The sequence below is a fragment of the Carettochelys insculpta genome, chromosome 6, assembly GCF_033958435.1.
Source record: "Carettochelys insculpta isolate YL-2023 chromosome 6, ASM3395843v1, whole genome shotgun sequence".
NCBI classification, from domain to species: Eukaryota; Metazoa; Chordata; order Testudines; family Carettochelyidae; genus Carettochelys; species Carettochelys insculpta.
This window is the reverse complement of record NC_134142.1, coordinates 47,633,349-47,652,136: the sequence shown is the minus strand read 5'-3', so window position 1 is coordinate 47,652,136 and position 18,788 is coordinate 47,633,349. Positions and strand designations below refer to the sequence as shown.

General features: G+C 42.3%; 2 protein-coding genes across 2 annotated transcripts in view; both read right to left on the bottom strand.

Moving 5' to 3' along the window:
- Nucleotides 1–446: 446 nt before the first annotated feature.
- EAPP (E2F associated phosphoprotein) lies at nt 447–11,771 on the bottom strand. Its single transcript, XM_074996858.1, has 6 exons — nt 11,648–11,771; nt 10,142–10,323; nt 7,761–7,859; nt 4,510–4,633; nt 3,316–3,432; nt 447–1,069 (listed from the first exon to the last, which is right to left on the bottom strand). Exons 1-6 carry the CDS (start codon nt 11,719–11,721, stop codon nt 793–795), a joined length of 873 nt encoding a protein of 290 aa, XP_074852959.1. The 5' UTR covers nt 11,722–11,771; the 3' UTR covers nt 447–792.
- A 3,626-nt stretch (nt 11,772–15,397) lies between these two features.
- The window catches only part of SNX6 (sorting nexin 6), a 46,884-nt gene continuing 43,493 nt past the window's right edge, over nt 15,398–18,788 (bottom strand). Inside the window, exon 14 of the mRNA XM_074996856.1 lies at nt 15,398–15,841. Coding sequence (XP_074852957.1) covers nt 15,788–15,841 — 54 coding nt within the window. The 3' untranslated portion in view covers nt 15,398–15,787. The remainder of the gene's footprint in view (nt 15,842–18,788) is intronic.

The window sequence follows — 18,788 nt, the reverse complement described above, 5'->3', positions numbered from 1 at the left end:
TCCACAACAATAGGATAAAACTACAACATGATTTCTTCTCAATATACCTTTGAGAACAGAGCTACAATAGACTAGCAAGTATAGCTTCTCACTAGAAGTGACAACTTGCACAGTAAAAAGTTCACTTACAGAATTTTTTGCAAAATGCCTAAACAAAAAATACCACTGCATCTAATGTTATCCAACTACATCACATTCATAAAGAATGGCACAATCAAGAGTTGCTGAAAGCACAACACCAAGACAAAGACAAGCAGCTCTTTGATCACATGAAGATGAAGAACACAGAGAAACTCAGACAGAAGATGGTCAACAGCTCAACCAAACAAAAGTGAGGAGCCCAGGGAAACCTGACTTCAGAGTCAGAATAAGACAGTCAACACCTTGAGCACACAAACCAAAAATCCAATACTCCACTGAAAGATTCAATGAATACCAGGTAAATTGGACAGTTTTTATTATAAGCAACAGTTTAACACATGACAACATACTGCATATGTACACGAGCAATGGTTCCAATACACAAAAATATTGCCTAGTATGTACATGAATTTAAACTCTCTATGCTTTTATCATTATCTGAGGGCCTGACAGGCTATTGCTCCCAAATGTGATCCATTAATGTATTAATCCATTCATGTATCTCTTCCATGAAGTTTTACAAAAAGATTCTTACAGTGACAGTTTAAAACTTGTCAAATAAAAAGGGCTTGTCCTTTTTTAAAAAATAAAATATTGTCCACATTTTTTGGGATTTCATAGAGTCTTGAACAGCACAGCTGTTTTTCCACATTAACAGTGGCTTGCTAGAACATTGAAGAAATGAAAAACTTCATCTTTATCCAAGACTGCCACTTCAGTTGAACATTCGGTACATTTGACTGGATGATATACTTCCTCCTCTTCCTGATTTGCTTGCACAGTGGTGACTTCGTTGCTGTGTTTCATTTTCTTATGGCCTTTCTTTATCTTCTTGTCCACTGGGCCTTTGTATTTTAGAACCTCTTCTTTGTTAACAGAGCAGTTCATCACAAACATAGCTCTGTACTGTGTTTTGTAGGATTCATGTCTAGGAAGAAAAGAAGAAAATGCAATTGTCATATTCTCCTCTGATAGAATTCTGTTTTCACAAAACTAGTGACCACAGCTGAAGGTAGGACTGAAGACAGGAAACACAAAATCAAAAGGTGTTTCATTAGTTTTGAAGTTAACCTGTTTATAAGTATGTAGCTGCTTGTTATGATAAACATCCCTGAACTACACAGCAATATTACTGTGGAATCATGATGGTGATTTATGGCTAAAATGGGACAAAGATTAGAAACTAAAATTTGACCTATCCTTTGCCCCCAACATTAACTCATTTTAAGCCTGTCATTTCTCATGATTCTAATCAGTCCAAAACTAACTTTTTCCAAAAAAGTTTGTGAATCACAAATCTGTCAACGTAAATTTAGTATCTTAAAATTCTGAGCCAATATATTTACACTAGAAAGATAAATTCAGATCCAATCTTCTGGTACAGCTTTCAAGAAAGGAGTGACAAATTACTTTCTGATTTGTTTCTTTCCTTATAAAATAAGGCTATACTGTTCCTCAATTCATCACCATGCTAAATGCTCCCAACTGTTCTCTGCTAAGACATTCCCAAATCCTTGCGTCTATTATTCAACCAGGATAATAACCTAGGTATACATTCTCATTCAGTTTTGGCTTCCAAAGAGCTTCTTGGTATGAACAGAGATTTCATCCATTTTAGCCAAGCATTCCTTTCAAAGCCTGAGGCACTAGGCAACTGTCATTAAGGTAAACTGATAAGAGAGCTCAACACTTCTCAAGATTGGACCTTTGTGAGCATCTTTATAGTTTCTAAAAATCTACATCTCAAGAAGAATGTAGAACTTGTACGTGCAGTTTAGAATCCAGAAGGCTAAATTAGACCAAGTGTGAAGTACAGTAGATGGTGGGCAAGGGTTCAGCGAGGAAAGTGTTAACTTTTTCCCTGTTCAAACAGATCAGATAATGTGCTTTTGTTGACACTTCTCTCTTTTTAAAACAAAAAAACACTATGACTAGATGGGGATCAACTCAGTTACATATTCCTAGTGTCAAGAATATAAGATTAGACACCAAAGATCATTATAATGCTTAGGACCAGTGCTTTTTTTGTGATGGTACGGCATGGTATGCTGTATCATCACATCCCAGCCAAAATCCCCAGCCCGATGACAGGGGAACCCTGCCAGCTCCATGGCCGGGGCACGGAGCCATGCTGGCAGCTCCAGACTCAAGGACCTGGCTGCCGGGGAAAACCCAGAAGCCCCATGTGAAGGAGCCATGTGAGGTGCAGAGCTACAGCCCAGGGACCTGGGTGGGCCAACCCTGATAGCTGCAGGGCTGGGAGCTCCACCAGCAGCTCCAGCCCCCAGGACCTAGCCAGGGACGGGAAACCCTGGCAGCCCCAGGACTCGGAGCTGGCCCAGGCACGGAGCTCCACTGGCAGCTCCAGCACCATGGACCCAGCCAGGAGGCAGGGGTCCCCAGCAGCCTCATGGCTAGGAGCTGGCACAGAGCCCTGCCAGCAGTCCCAGCTGTGGGATCCCTACTGGGGGCAGGGAGCCAGCTACCTACCTCCCCCCCCCACTTTTTTCCAAGTAAAAATCACACACACACACACGCACACACACTGAGGTAACATCTTTTGGACATGCCATAAAATTGTACTGAGAAATAGCAAAGACATTTTCTTGCAACTCAAACATCTGCTACTATATCCGAACATAGTATCATCATTTCAATGTCTTCTACATGTTCTGGAATACTAGTTTGTTGTGACCCAATATTCTTTCAAAATACCAATGTATTACTAGGGTTATTTACTACTCTGCCTTTGAGTTCTACTTCCCACCACAATCAGCATAACACAAAAACTGAGTGTGAGTATTTGATCATTTAGTCATTGATTGATCCAAGCTGACAGGCTGGTTTACAAAACAGCTGGGATGTACAAGATTAAGGCTTCTGAAAAGCATTAGTGATCTGAACTATATCTATCTCATAAATATTCAATGAATTTTCAAAACACATATTGCTTCTTTCCATGATGGTCCCACTCCAACATCGCCACAGAAAATTCCTAGATTTGCTACTGTTGAACCAAGGTGAAATATAATTGCATGCACTGAATCCACACCTTTACTTCCATAATGACATTATCTACTGTTCAAAACTAATAAGTATAAATTACATATTTCACTGCAGCTGAAAATAAGACATTATGGAAATACCACTTCATGTTTATAGTTCAGTAATTACCTTTGGCAGTCGAGGCACAATGTAGTCATGCAAGCAGGGCAGTTCAAAACAGCATCACTGTTTGGAATGGCTGAAGGTTTGAATTGCTGCTGCTGAGTTCTTCTTACATTTTGGTACCTACCATGAGGTAAAAAAAACAGGTGAAAATATCCATCCCTACAGATTAGGCATCTAGACTGAACTTTAAAGCTGTATTTTACAACACTACCTGCAGCAAATGTTGGATACCTGGAACCCTGCTCTCCCAATCCAAAGCACACAGGATTCATATTGTTGGGGGTAAAAATAAAGCACCAACATTTGTTGGTCTCTCAGCCTCGCTTTTTATATTTAATTAGTATGCAAGGATTTTAATTTGCTCAAGAGCTTGAATCTTAACTGAGTGTCAATTTCTTTATGATAACCTTTTGCTCCACATGAAATATGGTGCATTTTTTCCTAGGTGTAATCAGCACAAGGCATTTAATTCTGCTTTTATTAGTTCTAGCTGAACTTCAGAATCTAGTTTTCACATAGGTCAAAGGGTTTTTACTTCTTACACAACCCCAAAATCCCACAGAAAAGAAGCTCTTGGTTCTTTCCATTTTATCTAAACACTCTTCTGCCTCACTAAATTCAAAGCCTGCCAAAACCAAAAATGCATTCACCTTAGTTTTACCTCATTTAGCATAGTGACCTACTGCTAAACGGTCGAGTGATCAAACTATGCCAGAACATTAAAAAATATTAGACACCACCTAATCCTGCAAGGTCGCTGTATGTGGAACGTCATTTGCCTTCAATGGGAACTCAACACATGGGTGACTTTCAGGATTTATTTTATTTTATTTTTTTGGTAAACAAAAAAAAAAAAAAAAAAGGGACAGTAATAAAGCAGCATTTAAAATCCTTACTTCCTCTGGTGGTATTTTCAGAGTTACATCCTAACACAACTCCCATTAAAGTCAGTGAGGAGTTTATGTTGAATAAGATTGGCACCGAGTATGTACAGGTTCAAAACGATAAAAATACATGTTTTGACACCTGCAAATGTAGCTAAGCACACTGTTTTAAAACAAGTTTTTATTTCATATACGTCAAATGAAGCTGTGAATCAACAAAACAACTCTAGATATACTGTATTTATAGCACAGGCTTTTAAATTGCTCAGCACAGTCCAATATTTCTAGGATTAAAATGTTTACAGCTTCTTACCCTTGTCTCTGTGCGTTCACCCACTCTTGGTCTCGATCATCTGCTTCTGGATCATACAGTAGCTCATCATTAGTAGGAATCTGGCGCTGCGCCTGTCTTTTTTTTTTCCTGGCCACTGGTGTATCTGCGAGGTGTTTGTGAACATAGTTGAACTTTACCTCTCACATAATGTGATCCATTAAACAGAAAACTATTATCTATTTCAGGGGTTCACAACCTTTTCCTTCCTGAGCCTGGTTACTTTGCCCAGTTACCATGCCCCCCGGCCCAACATGCTATAAAAATTTCTCAGCCTCCCCATGCCACAACACCTGTCTTCCTGCCTAGTTAGGGCTGTGTCTACACTAGGAACTAACTTTGAAATTAACTTCGAAGTAGCCACCAGAGAGTCTATATGCATTTTCCATTACTTTGAAGTTAACTATGAAGCAGGGAGCCCAACTTCAAAGTCCTTACTCCATTCCCAGAAATGGAGTAGTGCCCTACTTCGAAGTTCAACTTCGAAATAGGGTGTGTGTAGATGCTCAACTTCAAAATTATTTTTGTAGTGTAGACACAGCCCTGGAGACTAAAAGCTGCCAACATCAGGGGCAGCATGCAAGGCAGTTGCCCTTGGCCCCATGCTACAAAGGGCCCTGCAAAACTAAATGGCCTGAGCTTCTGCTTCAGTCCTAAGTGGCAAAGCTCAGCCTTTGGCTTTCTGCCCTGGGCCCCAGTGCATATAATATCAGCTCCTCTAATGTATTTTTGCAGACCTCCTGAAAGCTTCCTATGGCTCACCAGGTATCCCCAGTCCCCTGATTGGCAACCACTGAACTATTTAATCAAAGGAAAAGTTCCTACTTCCTTTTTTACTGTACCACGCAATCACAAAAATCTCCATTAATACTAAGGCTTCGAAGATACTACCAGAAAAGGATTAATGCAGCACTGGGCTATAGAGTAGAACCCCAGCTATGTGCACTTAAGCTGTGCGTATCTCAGCTTAACGTGACCCAGTGGTGGGGAGCTGGCACCTGGCTCTGGGCTGCCCACCACTCCAGGAGCAGGAAAACTGACCCATGCTGCAGCGTAGGTCAGCTCCTGTCTCCTGTGGGCAGTGGGGAGCTGACAGCCAGGTGCCAGCTCCCCACCACCCTGTCTCCCTGTTTCCCCTAGGGTGGGGAAAGCAGGGAGGAAGCTGGGAGCCAGGCTCCAGCTCCCCACTGCTCGCAGGAGTGTGGAAACTGACCAGCACTGGTCAGTTTTCCCGCTCCTAAGTAGGGGGCAGCCCAGAACCAGGCTGTCCACCACTCACAGGAGTGGGTGCTACGCTGGTCAGTTTCCCCAATTCCCCCGAGTAATGCAAAATTTGACTAAAGTCGGGTTGCCCAAGAATGCAACCTCCGCTTAAGTTGGGGGGAAGGGGAGTCCTACTGTATACAGTGAACTCTCTTTTAACCAGCAATGAAGGGTCCTGTGGCACCTTATAGACTAACAGAAAAGTTTAGAGCATGAGCTTTCGTGAGTTAACTCACTTCTTCAGATGCTGGTCCTGGAAATCTGCAAGGCCAGCTATAAATAGGCCAGAGCAAGGCTGGGGATAACGAGGTTAGCTCAGTCAGGCAGGCTGAGTTGTATTGTCATCAGTAGATCTGGAGGTGTGAACTCCAAGAGAGGGGAAGCTGCTTTTGTATTTAGCCAGCCATTCACAGTCTTTGTTTAATCCTGAGCTGAGGTTATTGAATTTGCAGATGAATTGTAGCTCAGCAATTTCTCTCTGGAGTCTGTTCTTGAAATTTCTTTGCTGCAGGATAGCTACTTTTAAATCTGCTACTGTGTGTCCTGGGAGATTGAAGTAGTCTCCTATGGGTTTTTGTATATTGCCATTTCTGATGTCTGATTTGTGTGCATTTATTCTTAATAAATAATAAATAAATGCACACAAATCAGACATCAGAAATGGCAATATACAAAAACCCATAGGAGACTACTTCAATCTCCCAGGACACACAGTAGCAGATTTAAAAGTAGCTATCCTGCAGCAAAGAAATTTCAAGAACAGACTCCAAAGAGAAATTGCTGAGCTACAATTCATCTGCAAATTCAATAACCTCAGCTCAGGATTAAACAAAGACTGTGAATGGCTGGCTAAATACAAAAGCAGCTTCCCCTCTCTTGGAGTTCACACCTCCAGATCTACTGATGACAATACAACTCAGCCTGCCTGACTGAGCTAACCTCGTTATCCCCAGCCTTGCTCTGGCCTATTTATAGCTGGCCTTGCAGATTTCCAGGACCAGCATCTGAAGAAGTGAGTTAACTCACGAAAGCTCATGCTCTAAACTTTTCTGTTAGTCTATAAGGTGCCACAGGACCCTTCATTGCTGCTATAGATCCAGACTAACACGGCTACCCCTCTGATACTTCTCTTTTAACCAGTACTCAGTCTACCAGAACTCTCAAACACCTGGCACCAGGCGCCATCCCGGTACCTAGGCCGCCTCCTTTAGAAGGCTCCGCTGCTTGCAGCTGCCTCCCCGTCCCACTCATCTCCCACGCATTGGTCACATGGGAAGCAGAATCCAGCTGCCGTCTGGGGAGTGGCACAGACCCATCGGTCCCTGGTGTTGTGGCACCACTGAGCCAGTGTCCTGGGACAAGACAGCCCTGCCGAGGGGAGGTGTTACATTTTCCAGGTGGGGTGAGGCCCTGGAGTGCCCTCTGAGTGTGTAACTGCGCTGATGCCAGAGATAGCTGGAGAGCAACGCGCTGACCTCAGGGAAGGGGAAGCCCCACAACAAGGCCCTGCTGTGGGCCACCAGGGAGAAGGAGGCACCAGGGAAGAGGGGCAACGTGGCAGTGAAACTGGCAGCAGGAGGAGTTGCCACACTGACCAAGCCACAAATGAGAGGTGCCGCCAGCCTCCCATGAGGCAGAGAAGAAGGAGCAGAACAAGATCACCATGCTGCAGCTGGCGTGGGACAAGAGTCCCCTGCAGGCAGGCACAGACCTGTCACAGACCGGGGGAAGATGCCTCTCCACTATTTGTCACATTTGAATATCCAGCAACGTTCCAGTCACACGGGTGCTGGATATGAAAGAGTTTAATGTAAATGAATGCTTTTTCAGAGCTTTAGTGGTGATGCGAGAGGACATACATGCCCTCAAGACCCTCTCCAGCCACAGCCCCTCACTCTAGAGAAGACTCTTCAGGTTCGGAGTAGGAGATACCACTGTGGATATCACCAACTCTTTCTGCAGCCATTTACCTACTTTATCTTCATCCTCTGAATCAGAGTCAAAATAAATGTCATCATAGTACTTTGCCGTGGTGACTGTTCCAGCTTGTTCAGTACTTGAGGAAGTACCTATTTACGAAATCATAGCCAAACAAAACAAGAAGGCACCAGAATTAGCTATCATGAGCACGATATATAAAAACAGATTGCATCTCCATGAGTGAATTCAGGAAAAGGGATCACCAAAGGCACATTCCTTGTAACTATTTGTAAAGGCAACTGCGATCCAATTGTTACACGTTATAGATCTTTACCCTCTGAGTAGCCCCACTGAAATCAATGTATGGATGATAGGTGTCTAAAATCACCTTTAAACTAACCAGTAATTGAGAACCTGCATACAATGAAACATCAGTTTGCACCAGTAACCTGCGCTGTGACTTGTAACAGGAACCAAGATACACATTCTTCTCAGTTGTAAGAAACTAATGCCTCTGGCAACTGTGTCACTCTGGACCAAAAAGAGCAGAAAAATACCTGAGATATGCATTCAGCTTTTAATTCTGGTTTGAGAAGTAATTATACTCCCAGTTCATAGCCTAGTTTTTGAATTATATGTTACCGATGTTTTTTCAGGGGACTAATATTTAAAATATTGTTTGTTTTGTTTTCCTGTTAATGCATTCACATTGGAGATTCCAAGAAGTAGGTCTTATCCACAAAATCTCATTACCTAATAAATAAATTTGCTAGTCTCTAAGGTGCTCCAGGACTGCTTGTTTTTTGAAGAGTATGTTATCACCCTAATTGATTACATTCACAAATACACTTCATACCAGTATCAATTTCCTTTATAAAAGTACAAAATGGGCACTGAACATTGTTTGCTATATAACAACACTTCAAAAGTGTGGCACACACAAAGACTGAGGTTTCCTGCACGTTCAACACACCACTATTCCTTTCCTTCTGAGGACGGAATCCTTGTAGCTGCTTTCGATGCCTTAAAAAGCAATCTATTTTCACATAAAGAAGTCTTCTGAACATTACAAATGCTCAGAAAGAAAGCAAAGCCTTAAAGCCTACAAAACAGCTATGAAAATTGGTCTAAACCTAGTGGCTTTGTGCAACACCACTAATGTGAAGAAGTGGCTGTGTTATCTAAAATGCACTCCAGAATGCACATCTTGGAACAAATATTTTTAGCACGTCCACATTAGCATTTGCTTTTATCTTAGTTAACACAATTTAATCAGATATCAAGTCATTCAGGTTTAAATAGAACCGCAATTCTAGAAAAACCATTAGTGTACCTCTACCCGCCAATTACGTTCGTCTAGCACAAAGGGATCCCTGGGCAATAAGCAAAATTTCTTTTTCCTCTTTGTAACATAAAATGTCTTATTTTTACTTTCCCCTATACTGCCAGTAAGTGATCACTTCCTAGAGCCCCACATCATCAGGGCAAAGTCCCATTTGCCAGAAGTGTGGCTGATGCTCTTAAGATGATCTGCAGTATGTGGAGGAAATCTACTACCTGTTTTTCCTTCTTACATGAGATTTATACAAACAACTCCTGACAACATTACAGAATCACTTAAGGCAGGGAGAGAAGTAAAGCCACAGCCCTCTCCCCCACCCCCATATTTGGAGGAGACAGTCTGAAAACAGGACTGGAGACCCCCTAAAATAGAGCAATGGACCAAGGAAGGCAAACCACTAAACCTGCATTGTCCAATATGCTTCCTGTTCACCACATGTAGCAAATGGGGCAGCGCAATGTGGCAAACGCCACTCAGGCTCAATAGGCCCCACATGTGGGGCAGCCCTCTGCCCACTCCATGCATGGGTCCCACCACAAGCGCGTGGCAGCAGCGGAGAAGGCAGCCCCTGCAGCCCTTTCGTTGGTGAAGCTCCAGAGGCTTTGGTCAGGAGCTGCGCCGTGCCTTGCGATGTTGCCCAGGCACAGCTCCTTCCCAGTAGGTCTTGGGGCTGCACGGCTCTGGCAAGTCACTGGAGGAGGGGAAGGTGCCTGGCTGCACGGAGGGAGAGGGGTGTTGGTACCTGATGGGCATTTGACAATTGGTGGACTTCCTTTTGGAAGAAAAGGAGGAGGAGAATCTTGGAAAGTACAAAATTCACCATTAATCTAAATGAGCATTGGTATATTGAGGTATACTGATAGTAGCTTAAATTCAAATGACTTGGTGAACTATTTAATCCCTGATCACTTCAGCACTTATGTCCAGCTATTCTATAATTGTCAGTGAACACACCATAATCAAACTGAGGGGTCAAACAGTACTATAATTCAGTGTATCAACATAACTGAATCCCAAGGTAAAATAATCCATTAATTTAGCTGGCTGACTGTTTTACAGAGAAGCAGATACTAAAACAGATGTATTTACCTGTTTCTAATGACTTCCACTTGCCCTCCATAGTTTTCATGGTGCAGTTTAGTTCTGCCTCCATTTCCTTTTGGAACTCATCTTCACTTGAAGATTCACTTTCTCCAGTAAGACACTCCCTTATCAGTTTGCGCTTCTGATCAGAAGTACCATATAAAAGCACATCCACTTCATCTTCTGAGCTACAAGATATTTAAGTATTAAAATGCATTATTATTGGTTTACTATAATCAATCCTTCTATTGATGCAATAAAAACCTTTGAATTGTTCTGACATACTGAAACAACCTTCTGTGTATTGAGTGGACATATTCTACAGTTTAGTTGGACTACTGCTCCATTTTGGTCTATATATTAAGTCTAAAAATCCCACAATTGACAGTGAAGTCAGTGGGTCTATGAGTAAGCACAGTAGCCTACCTATGCATTGCCAACTGCAGGATCACAATCTTAAGTATTTCAGTTTAGATATAAAAACTACTCAGACTGTAATTAAAAAAAAACCACTATAGCAGCCATAAAAAAAGCAAGCTCAGGAAAAATCCTAGAAAATGATGTTTCCTTTAAAGAAACAAGTTCCATTTGAGTGAGGTCACATATAGTTTGCTATAAATTACAGCTTGCCTCCCTTCCAGTGTATGTTCCATATGGTTCATTTCTCGGTGTACAACAGTGACGTGCAATAAGAAACTTTGTTGTGTGTTGAAACAGTCTGGGAATGCAAGAATCAACAGTGCACAAAACTATAGTGTTTTTGCGATGAAGCATGTATGTTTGTTTTCTTGGATGCAGTCACAATGCCACTATGCCTATGAGTGTAGTTTTACTGTGTTGCAAGGAATCAGAATTAAATGCAAAGTACAACAAGCTAAGAGTAGCAACTGAAATGACTATTAATACGTTTGGCAGAAATTTATTTTTAAAAGAAATAATTTCAACAGCTAATACTCATCTGTACTTTTAGTCATTTTTGGTGGCCCATTTAAATTTTCACAATTGCAAGAAATGACAGATTACTCCAATTTGAGATTCAAAAAAGCATCAGAAAGCAGCTTGTTTCTGCAGAACTGTAAACAGGAACGTTACGCAGCATCTTCCATCAGATTTCACGCTCGGCAGGGTGGGCCTCAGGCAGCATCTTTCTTGCTTTGCCCACCCGTACATTTCGGTGATTGTGGAGGGAAATGTTTTAAGTTGGGCGCGTGGGAGCTGGAATCACTTCCAACCCTTCCCAGCCTAGTTGCAGAACTTTCTTAGAAAAGGAGATAAATGAAGCAGCGACTTGGCGGGACACCTCCCACTGGCCCGGCCGCCGAATCTCCTCGGGGGCTCTGTCAGTCGGCGCTGAGGACGCCAAGCCCAGTCAGGTTCTGCCTTTTTACTCCCTAAGCTCGAGAGCCCAGGGTAGGCAGGCCCATGGTGCGGGCGACGGGAACTCGGCCCGCCGCTCCCTGCAGTGACGGGGGGCGGCTTTATACTGCAGCAGGAGCGAGGGGCGCTCCGTACCTGCTCTGCCCGGGCTCCTCATCGCTGGGCTCCTCGATCACGTAGGGATCCTCCTCCTCATGCAGGCGGCTCATACCTGCGGCCGGCCAGACCCCCAGCTCCAATCCGCCTGGTACGTCAGCGAACTCTGTCCCCACACCGGGTCCGCCCGGAAACTTGCCCGCCGCCCACTTCCGCCGCTGCGCTGGGCGGCTGCCTTACCGGGCGGATGCGGCGGAGCCCTCTGCTGGGCTTCCATCCCCGCGTCATAAGAGCCCGGCAGAGCCAATAGGGGCCTAGAGAACGGAGTGAGCCGCAAGTCCCGTACCCGCTACTGCTACAAAGTGGCCTTTAAAACAGTGGCTCAATCGAGGCCGGTCTTCGCACTTAAATTACATCCCCCTTCTCCCCGACTTCCTCCGCGCCGAGCAATCCTTCTCTCTGACTGACCGCTAAAGGCAGGCGGATTTAGCCTCTTCCATCACCACATCCAGGGGGAACGGATTAACTGTAGTGACGGGCACAACAAAAAGTCTTGTGGCACTTTATAGACTAACAGATACGTTGGAGCATAAGCAACGAGGGGTCTTGTGGCATCTTATACACTGACAGAAGTGTATGAGCATAAGCTTTCGTGGGCAAAGACCCACTTCGTCAGATGCAGGTAGTGGAAATTTGCAGAGGCAGGTATAAATAAGCAGGCCAGAGCAAGGCTGTAGACAACAGGGTTAACTCAGTCAGAAAAACTGCTTTTGTATTTAGCTGGCCATTCACAGTCTTTGTTTAATACTGTGAATGGCTAGCTAAATACAAAAGCAGTTTCTCCCCTCTTGGTGTTCACAGCTCCAGATCAACTGCTGGCAGTAGGCCTCACCCTCCCTGACTGAGTTAACCTCATTATCTACAGCCTTGCTCTGGCCTGCCTATTTATACCTGCCTCTGCAAATTTCCACTACCTGCATCTGACGAAGTGGGTCTCTGCCCACAAAAGCTTATGCTCATACATTTCTGTTAGTCTATAAGGTGCCACAGGACCCCTCGTTGCTTTTGCAGATCCAGACTAACATGGCGACCCCTCTGATATTTGGAGCATAAGCTTTCGTGGGCAAAGACCTGCTTCATCAGATGCATTGGGGGGCGTGGTTTCAGAGGGGTATTTAAAGAGTGGAGTCCCAGTAAGAGGGAGGGCCAGAGCTGACAAGGTCTATTCAGCAAGGTGGAAATGGCCCAGTATCAACAGTACTTATCAAAAGAGGAAAAAAGTTTGATCAGATGGGGATGTGAGCCTTTGTCAGAGTCTAATGGGGAGATGATAGCAACCAGAGCAGAGAAATTGCCTTTGTAAGCTGTAGTGATGGAACAAACTCCTCTGTTAAAATGAGGCATCTAAACTTACTGTAACTGGTTTTTTTTTAGTTAATATTATCCTTTTTCCCTTCAGTCTGATTGTAGATTGAGTGCCTCAGAGAAAAGAAAAATCCCCAAACTGACTAGCATATTACAGACAGAACTGGGAATAATTATGTGCCTCAGGAGCCACTGGAAATTTTTTTTCACATTTATAATCAGTTCTTGCAGGATGCAAGCAACATTTTCAGCATCAGTTCCTCTTTAAAGGCTTGTCTATATTAGGAATTTATACCTGTGTAGCTACATATCTGTGCAATTCCCTGTATAAATGGCTGGATCAGAGTAAAGGCAGGGTTCCATTGTGCATCTTATCAATGTTTCAACTCACTTGTCATGTTTCAGAGCAGTAGCGGGAGTAGTCTGTTTTAGCAAAAGTAAACCTTAAGGACTAATTATTATCCATAATAAAAATTAACATTAAGGTGCCATCCAACTCCTTGGTATTTTCACTTCTGTCTTGAGACCCCACAAATGGTGTATCAACATGACCTCATGTAGGAAAGCTACTTATTGGCATATTAACTCACTTCTGATTCTTCACCACAAACCCCTATTTATCCAAATCTCTGCTTTATCCATAAAGTAATACAAACAGTAGTTCCAAGACCAGATGTGATTCATGAAGGTATAGACCATATTTTCCCAAAGTGGGGGGTGTGAAGAAATTCCGGGTCAGGCATGAGGCAATCCAGCCCCTCTCATCATTTCCCCTACCCAAACAAAAAGATGGCCTTTGTTTCCAGCTCTCAGCCCCTGCCATTTTGGGGGGAGGGGGGTAACCTGGCACAGCCACTACAAAAAGTAGGCACCTCGTGAAGACCTACATGGAGCTAGCTGCCTCCTGAAAAGGTAAGAGTGTGACAGGGTGAGTTAGATGGGAGGCTGGGGGTGCCTGGCTTAGATGAGAGGAATGGGGATGGGGTAAGAGCAGGAGGCTGGTAGTGCCTGACTTTGTCGGAGGGGAAGGGCTTGGGCGGGCAGCGAGGGGGGCCCGCTGACTCGCAGGACTAGCCCCAGCAATGCGGGGCTTGGGTGACAAACTGGCAGGTGGGTGGGCAGCTGGTCCCAGTAGCACAGGGCTCATATGGCTCAGACTGGCAGATGGGCAGCTGACCCTGAGAGTGTGGGGCTTGGTCAGGTGGCTGGCATGTGGATGGGGTGGGCAGGCGGCTGGTCCCAGCAGCATAGGGCTGAGGTGGCTGGCAGGCAGGCAACTGGTCCTAGCGGCTCATGGGCGGGTAGCTGGCTGGGCCCAGTGGCATGGGGTTTGGGCAGGTGGCTTTGGCAGCACAGGTCTCAGGCAGCTGACATGGGCAGCTCTGGCAGCTGGGACGGGGGCTCAGGCAACTGGCCAGCTCGATCTGCACCAGGCACCCACAAGGGGACAAGAAAAACTGTATACTTATTTTTAATTTTAAATAACATTTTTATATCAAGTTTGTTTTTAAATTATGAATGTTTGTTTGTTAAGGGGGGGTTGGATGATGGATAAAACGTGCGGAGTGTGAGGGTTTCTCAAAAATCAAAGGGGGGGATGAGGTGCCAAAAAGTTTGGGAACCACTGCTATAGACCCTTTTGCACTGGTGTTCTGGAATTACACAAACAGAGCCACAGCTCTAGACAAAGACTCAGGGTTCAAATTAGGAATGAGAGAAAGCAATGCTCTAACCAAAGACGTAGGATCCAAACACAGTAAACCTAAAATTCTGGTCCAGGGAATTTGAACCGCCTGCCACTCCATGTCCAAAAGTTTTGTTTTGCTTTTTATTCTAGAAGCAGAGCTTCTTGCATGTAACCAAGGAGTTAAGTGCAACATTTTCTCTAACTGTGTCCCCTGCATTCACCACTCTTCTTCCCCTTTCCTACATTTTTAAAAATTACTCTCCTATAGAATGGCAAGCAGTCTAAGTGAACTGGATGAGAAAAATCTAGTTCCAGTAGATAAGCAAGCTAAAAAACCTTCAAACTTGAGTGAAGAGTTATTGGATGAGTTTAGCTATTCAACAATTTGATTCAGGGGATAAGTGGAGAAAATGCTGATCAAATTAACCAGTTTGCTATAAAAGTCTAGTCAAGTTATTATGAATGATACAATGCTGCATAATTTTAGGGAAAAATCACTGATTCACAGTTTATTTTACAATAATCGGGATTAATCTACAAGTTAAGGCAAACATACTAATGCATTTGCTTTTCCTTTTAAATCATAATTATAAAGATTACATAAAGTTTTCCAAAATTTCTAAGAAATGTTCATTAATTGGAAAAAAAAAATCATATTAAGATGCTTGATACCAGGACATGGAAAAAGTAAGGATGCATACAATGCTTTATAACAACAATATTCAAACATCTAATGGCAATATTTAATCCATATGAACAATGCGTTCAAATGGGCAACTTCAAAAATTACTTACAAAGGTAAATAAGATTGGCAGCCATACCAGAATACTATTCATAACATGAACATAATTGGCTACTTTCACAAAGAAACAGGACATCTGATTTCTGAACAATGAAAGCATACGATGATTAAATAAATGTGTGTGGATACATGTGCATAAATGAGTATGCTCTTGCTTCATATAGTCTGGAATTGCTTTCAGGAGGCTTCACATTTTCACAGAGGAGGAGCTTAGTGGTGTGTACTTTGCCAACTGATTTCTCCAGTGAGATGTAAATCCGTATCAGAAGTCATGAAAACAAACTCCAGAAGAAGGCAGCCCTTGTTAGTGGAAGGACAGTGTGTTTTATGTGTCTCCATTTAACACTGCCAGGCAACTCTGCAGCAGTTGCAAGTTACCCTGTAGGAATAAGGAAAAAGATTACCATATTTTCCTTTTAGGTATAAAATATTTTTCAATGAAGATAAAATTCATGACTTATTAAGCACCATGAAAGAGATAAAACATTAGAATAATTTTTCTTTAAGCAAGTTTAGTCTGTTGAATATAGCAACCCAGTGTCAAGGAACCAAAGAACAAAAATTCTGAGATCTAGTACACTTTCTGAATGTGACTAGTTTAAATAACTTCTCTGCTGTATCTCGTATCTTTCGCATACATATTTTCATCAGAAGTTTGTGATGCAAAACTCAACAAATTCACCATACAAACCTGTCGTTCTCTTTTGGAGTTAAATTCTCAGCTGTAGAAGGGCAATTGAGATTTGCGTTGAAGATATTCTTTCAGGTATTCCTCACACGAAAAAGACAGTAATACTACTAGTGTCAGATTACTCCCATAACGTAATTATTCAAGTAATACACTGAATAGCAGTGAAAATAAATTAGACAGGAATTGCTGTGGTATACTTATCTTGGAGCAATGCAGGAAAAGCAGACTCTAAAAGCCCTAAACCAATTATTTAAATTTTGAAAAAATTACAAAAAGCAGCACCATATTCCACAGACACGATCCACGTGTGGTTTCACTTTCCTGATGACAGTGACAACATTAAACATGTTCTTAGACCTGCAGAGCCAGAATGGCTCTGGAAGACTGGTCATTAGAATTGCTAACTAAGTTTCAACTGCAAGGCAAATATTTAAGTTGTACAGATGTAAATAAAAACAATTTGGCATGCAAAGTCTATACTACTAGTGATGTAGAAAGCAAAAACCAACAACTGGACCCTCAGATCTCAAAGTTTACTCAGCTGGCAGCTAGAAAAAGATAATTCACTTACAAAATGTCATCTTAGGATTTTGTAATGAATTGTTTATTGAACTATATAAACTGCATTTAAATCATACTGTTTATCCTCACCAAATCCAGAGTATGACCACTACCTTGTTACCTTGTTGTTTGTTCAAGTTCAGTGTTGTGGAACTAAGGTTTTAAAATCATGGGTGGTCATAAGTACATGTAACTCACAAGAAAATCAACATTAACTACAGACTTCTGTGCTTATAGCTCAAGAGCTTCTATATGCATAATATACTGAAATTACTTGCTAGAAGTCACAAGCTACGCACACCTGCACATTTTAGAATTGTTTGGAGGTTTTCATTTGTCTACAAAGGTACCACAGAAACATCTTTACCCTCTAGTGGCAAATAAGGGTAACAGTAATTTATTAATTTAGTACTTATTCAGTTTTCCTTTAAGATAAACTTTCAATGTGTGTGTCTGGAATTTACATAATTCCCATTCCAAAAACTGAGATCCAGAGGGGGGCATGAGACCTCAGGCACTCCTCATCTCACAAAGTCTAACAAAATATAAAGTCTGAGGTACAGTGGATTTTATTTGCAAATCTACAGAATTTTTCATGAAAGTTCTTATTCAGCATTTGGGGAGATGGGTTAAACAGTCTAACAGTAAGTAGATCAAAAGCCTGCCCGATAATTTTTATAAACTGACAGTGATAAAAGTTTTACTAACTCCACTATTGAATTTATCCTCATCAAAATATGCCTGAGTGTCAATGCCTCTTAACTAATCCCTGAAGGGTCCTTGCTGGGGTTTATTCCACCGCTGCCCGTCTCCACCATTTTAATAGTTCCCCAGGTTTTTAAAACCAGAATTCCATTTTTCTAGAGACTGAATGATGTATGTCTTTTGTGACCATTTCAGACATAGCAACCTAAAATCTGAAACAGAAAGCTTGGTCATAACATTTCCATTTGAGTAAGAATCTCTTGACCAGAGCCAAAACGATTTAAATCATCATTTTAAAGGTTTAAAGTTTCCTGTAAGATTGTCGTGAAACAGTCAACTGCAATTGTCTGATTCAACATATCAGAGTATGTAAAAATTTAAATATGGCAAATAGAAGCTGAAAGGTAAATAATATAAATACACTACCTTGCTACAGCTTTAATTTCTTTTATACTCTGTCACATTTTAAAAACAAAGAATATGCAAGGACATCTGAGTCATAATCATTTCAACAAGACCTGATGGGCTTAATAAAAAAAATTAACTGAATTAATCTAAGACTTGGTTTTAGTTCATAACCATAGATCATGTGGATCAGAATTTTCTATTATGCACTCCCGTGCATCATTAATGATTCTGTCTACAGATCAAATCTCTAAGATAGTGGTATTATGAACTTTGCAATATATGACACATCAGGACTTGAACCCTATCCAGAGCAGTAAATTGAGTGCTATTGTTAAGAATAGAAAACTGTTATTATTAGGTAAGAGACTAAATGGAGTAGGAATTAATAAGTTTTTTCAAGTATCAGTCTGTATGAATGGATGTGAGGAAACCTGGACAACTAAGTTACTGCGAAGGGAAGGAATTAGTCACATATATTAAAGCAAATAGTACAAAAGGAAGGGGTACATACACAATTACATATAGCTTTCAGATATATTGTTTGTGTTTGGAAATCTTTATTCTGAATGATTAAAATAAAGAACTCAATATGTGGGTGCACAAAAGGTCCACATTCACATCCCTGGCCAATTAAAAGCTAAAATTGTAAACTATTCCCAATATGGACAGCACCTTTTGGGCGAAGTAAAACGAATATTCAGGGCACCCCCTGTATTTCTCTGTGTGACACAGACACTCACAACTAACAACTGGCTGTTAGTGCAGCACCAGCTGAAGCCCCAAACCCTTTAAGTAACAACTGGAGTGCTGCAGTGCACTCCAGGCAGCAGTGCAGGGGCAGCAAGGAGCAGAGTGACTGCAGTCTGAGCGATGATGAGGGCTGACTGTCCTGGCTCCACCCTTTCTGGGGGCACAGAGCAGGGTCCCCCACTTTGTAGAGGAGCCCAGCAAGGCTATCAGT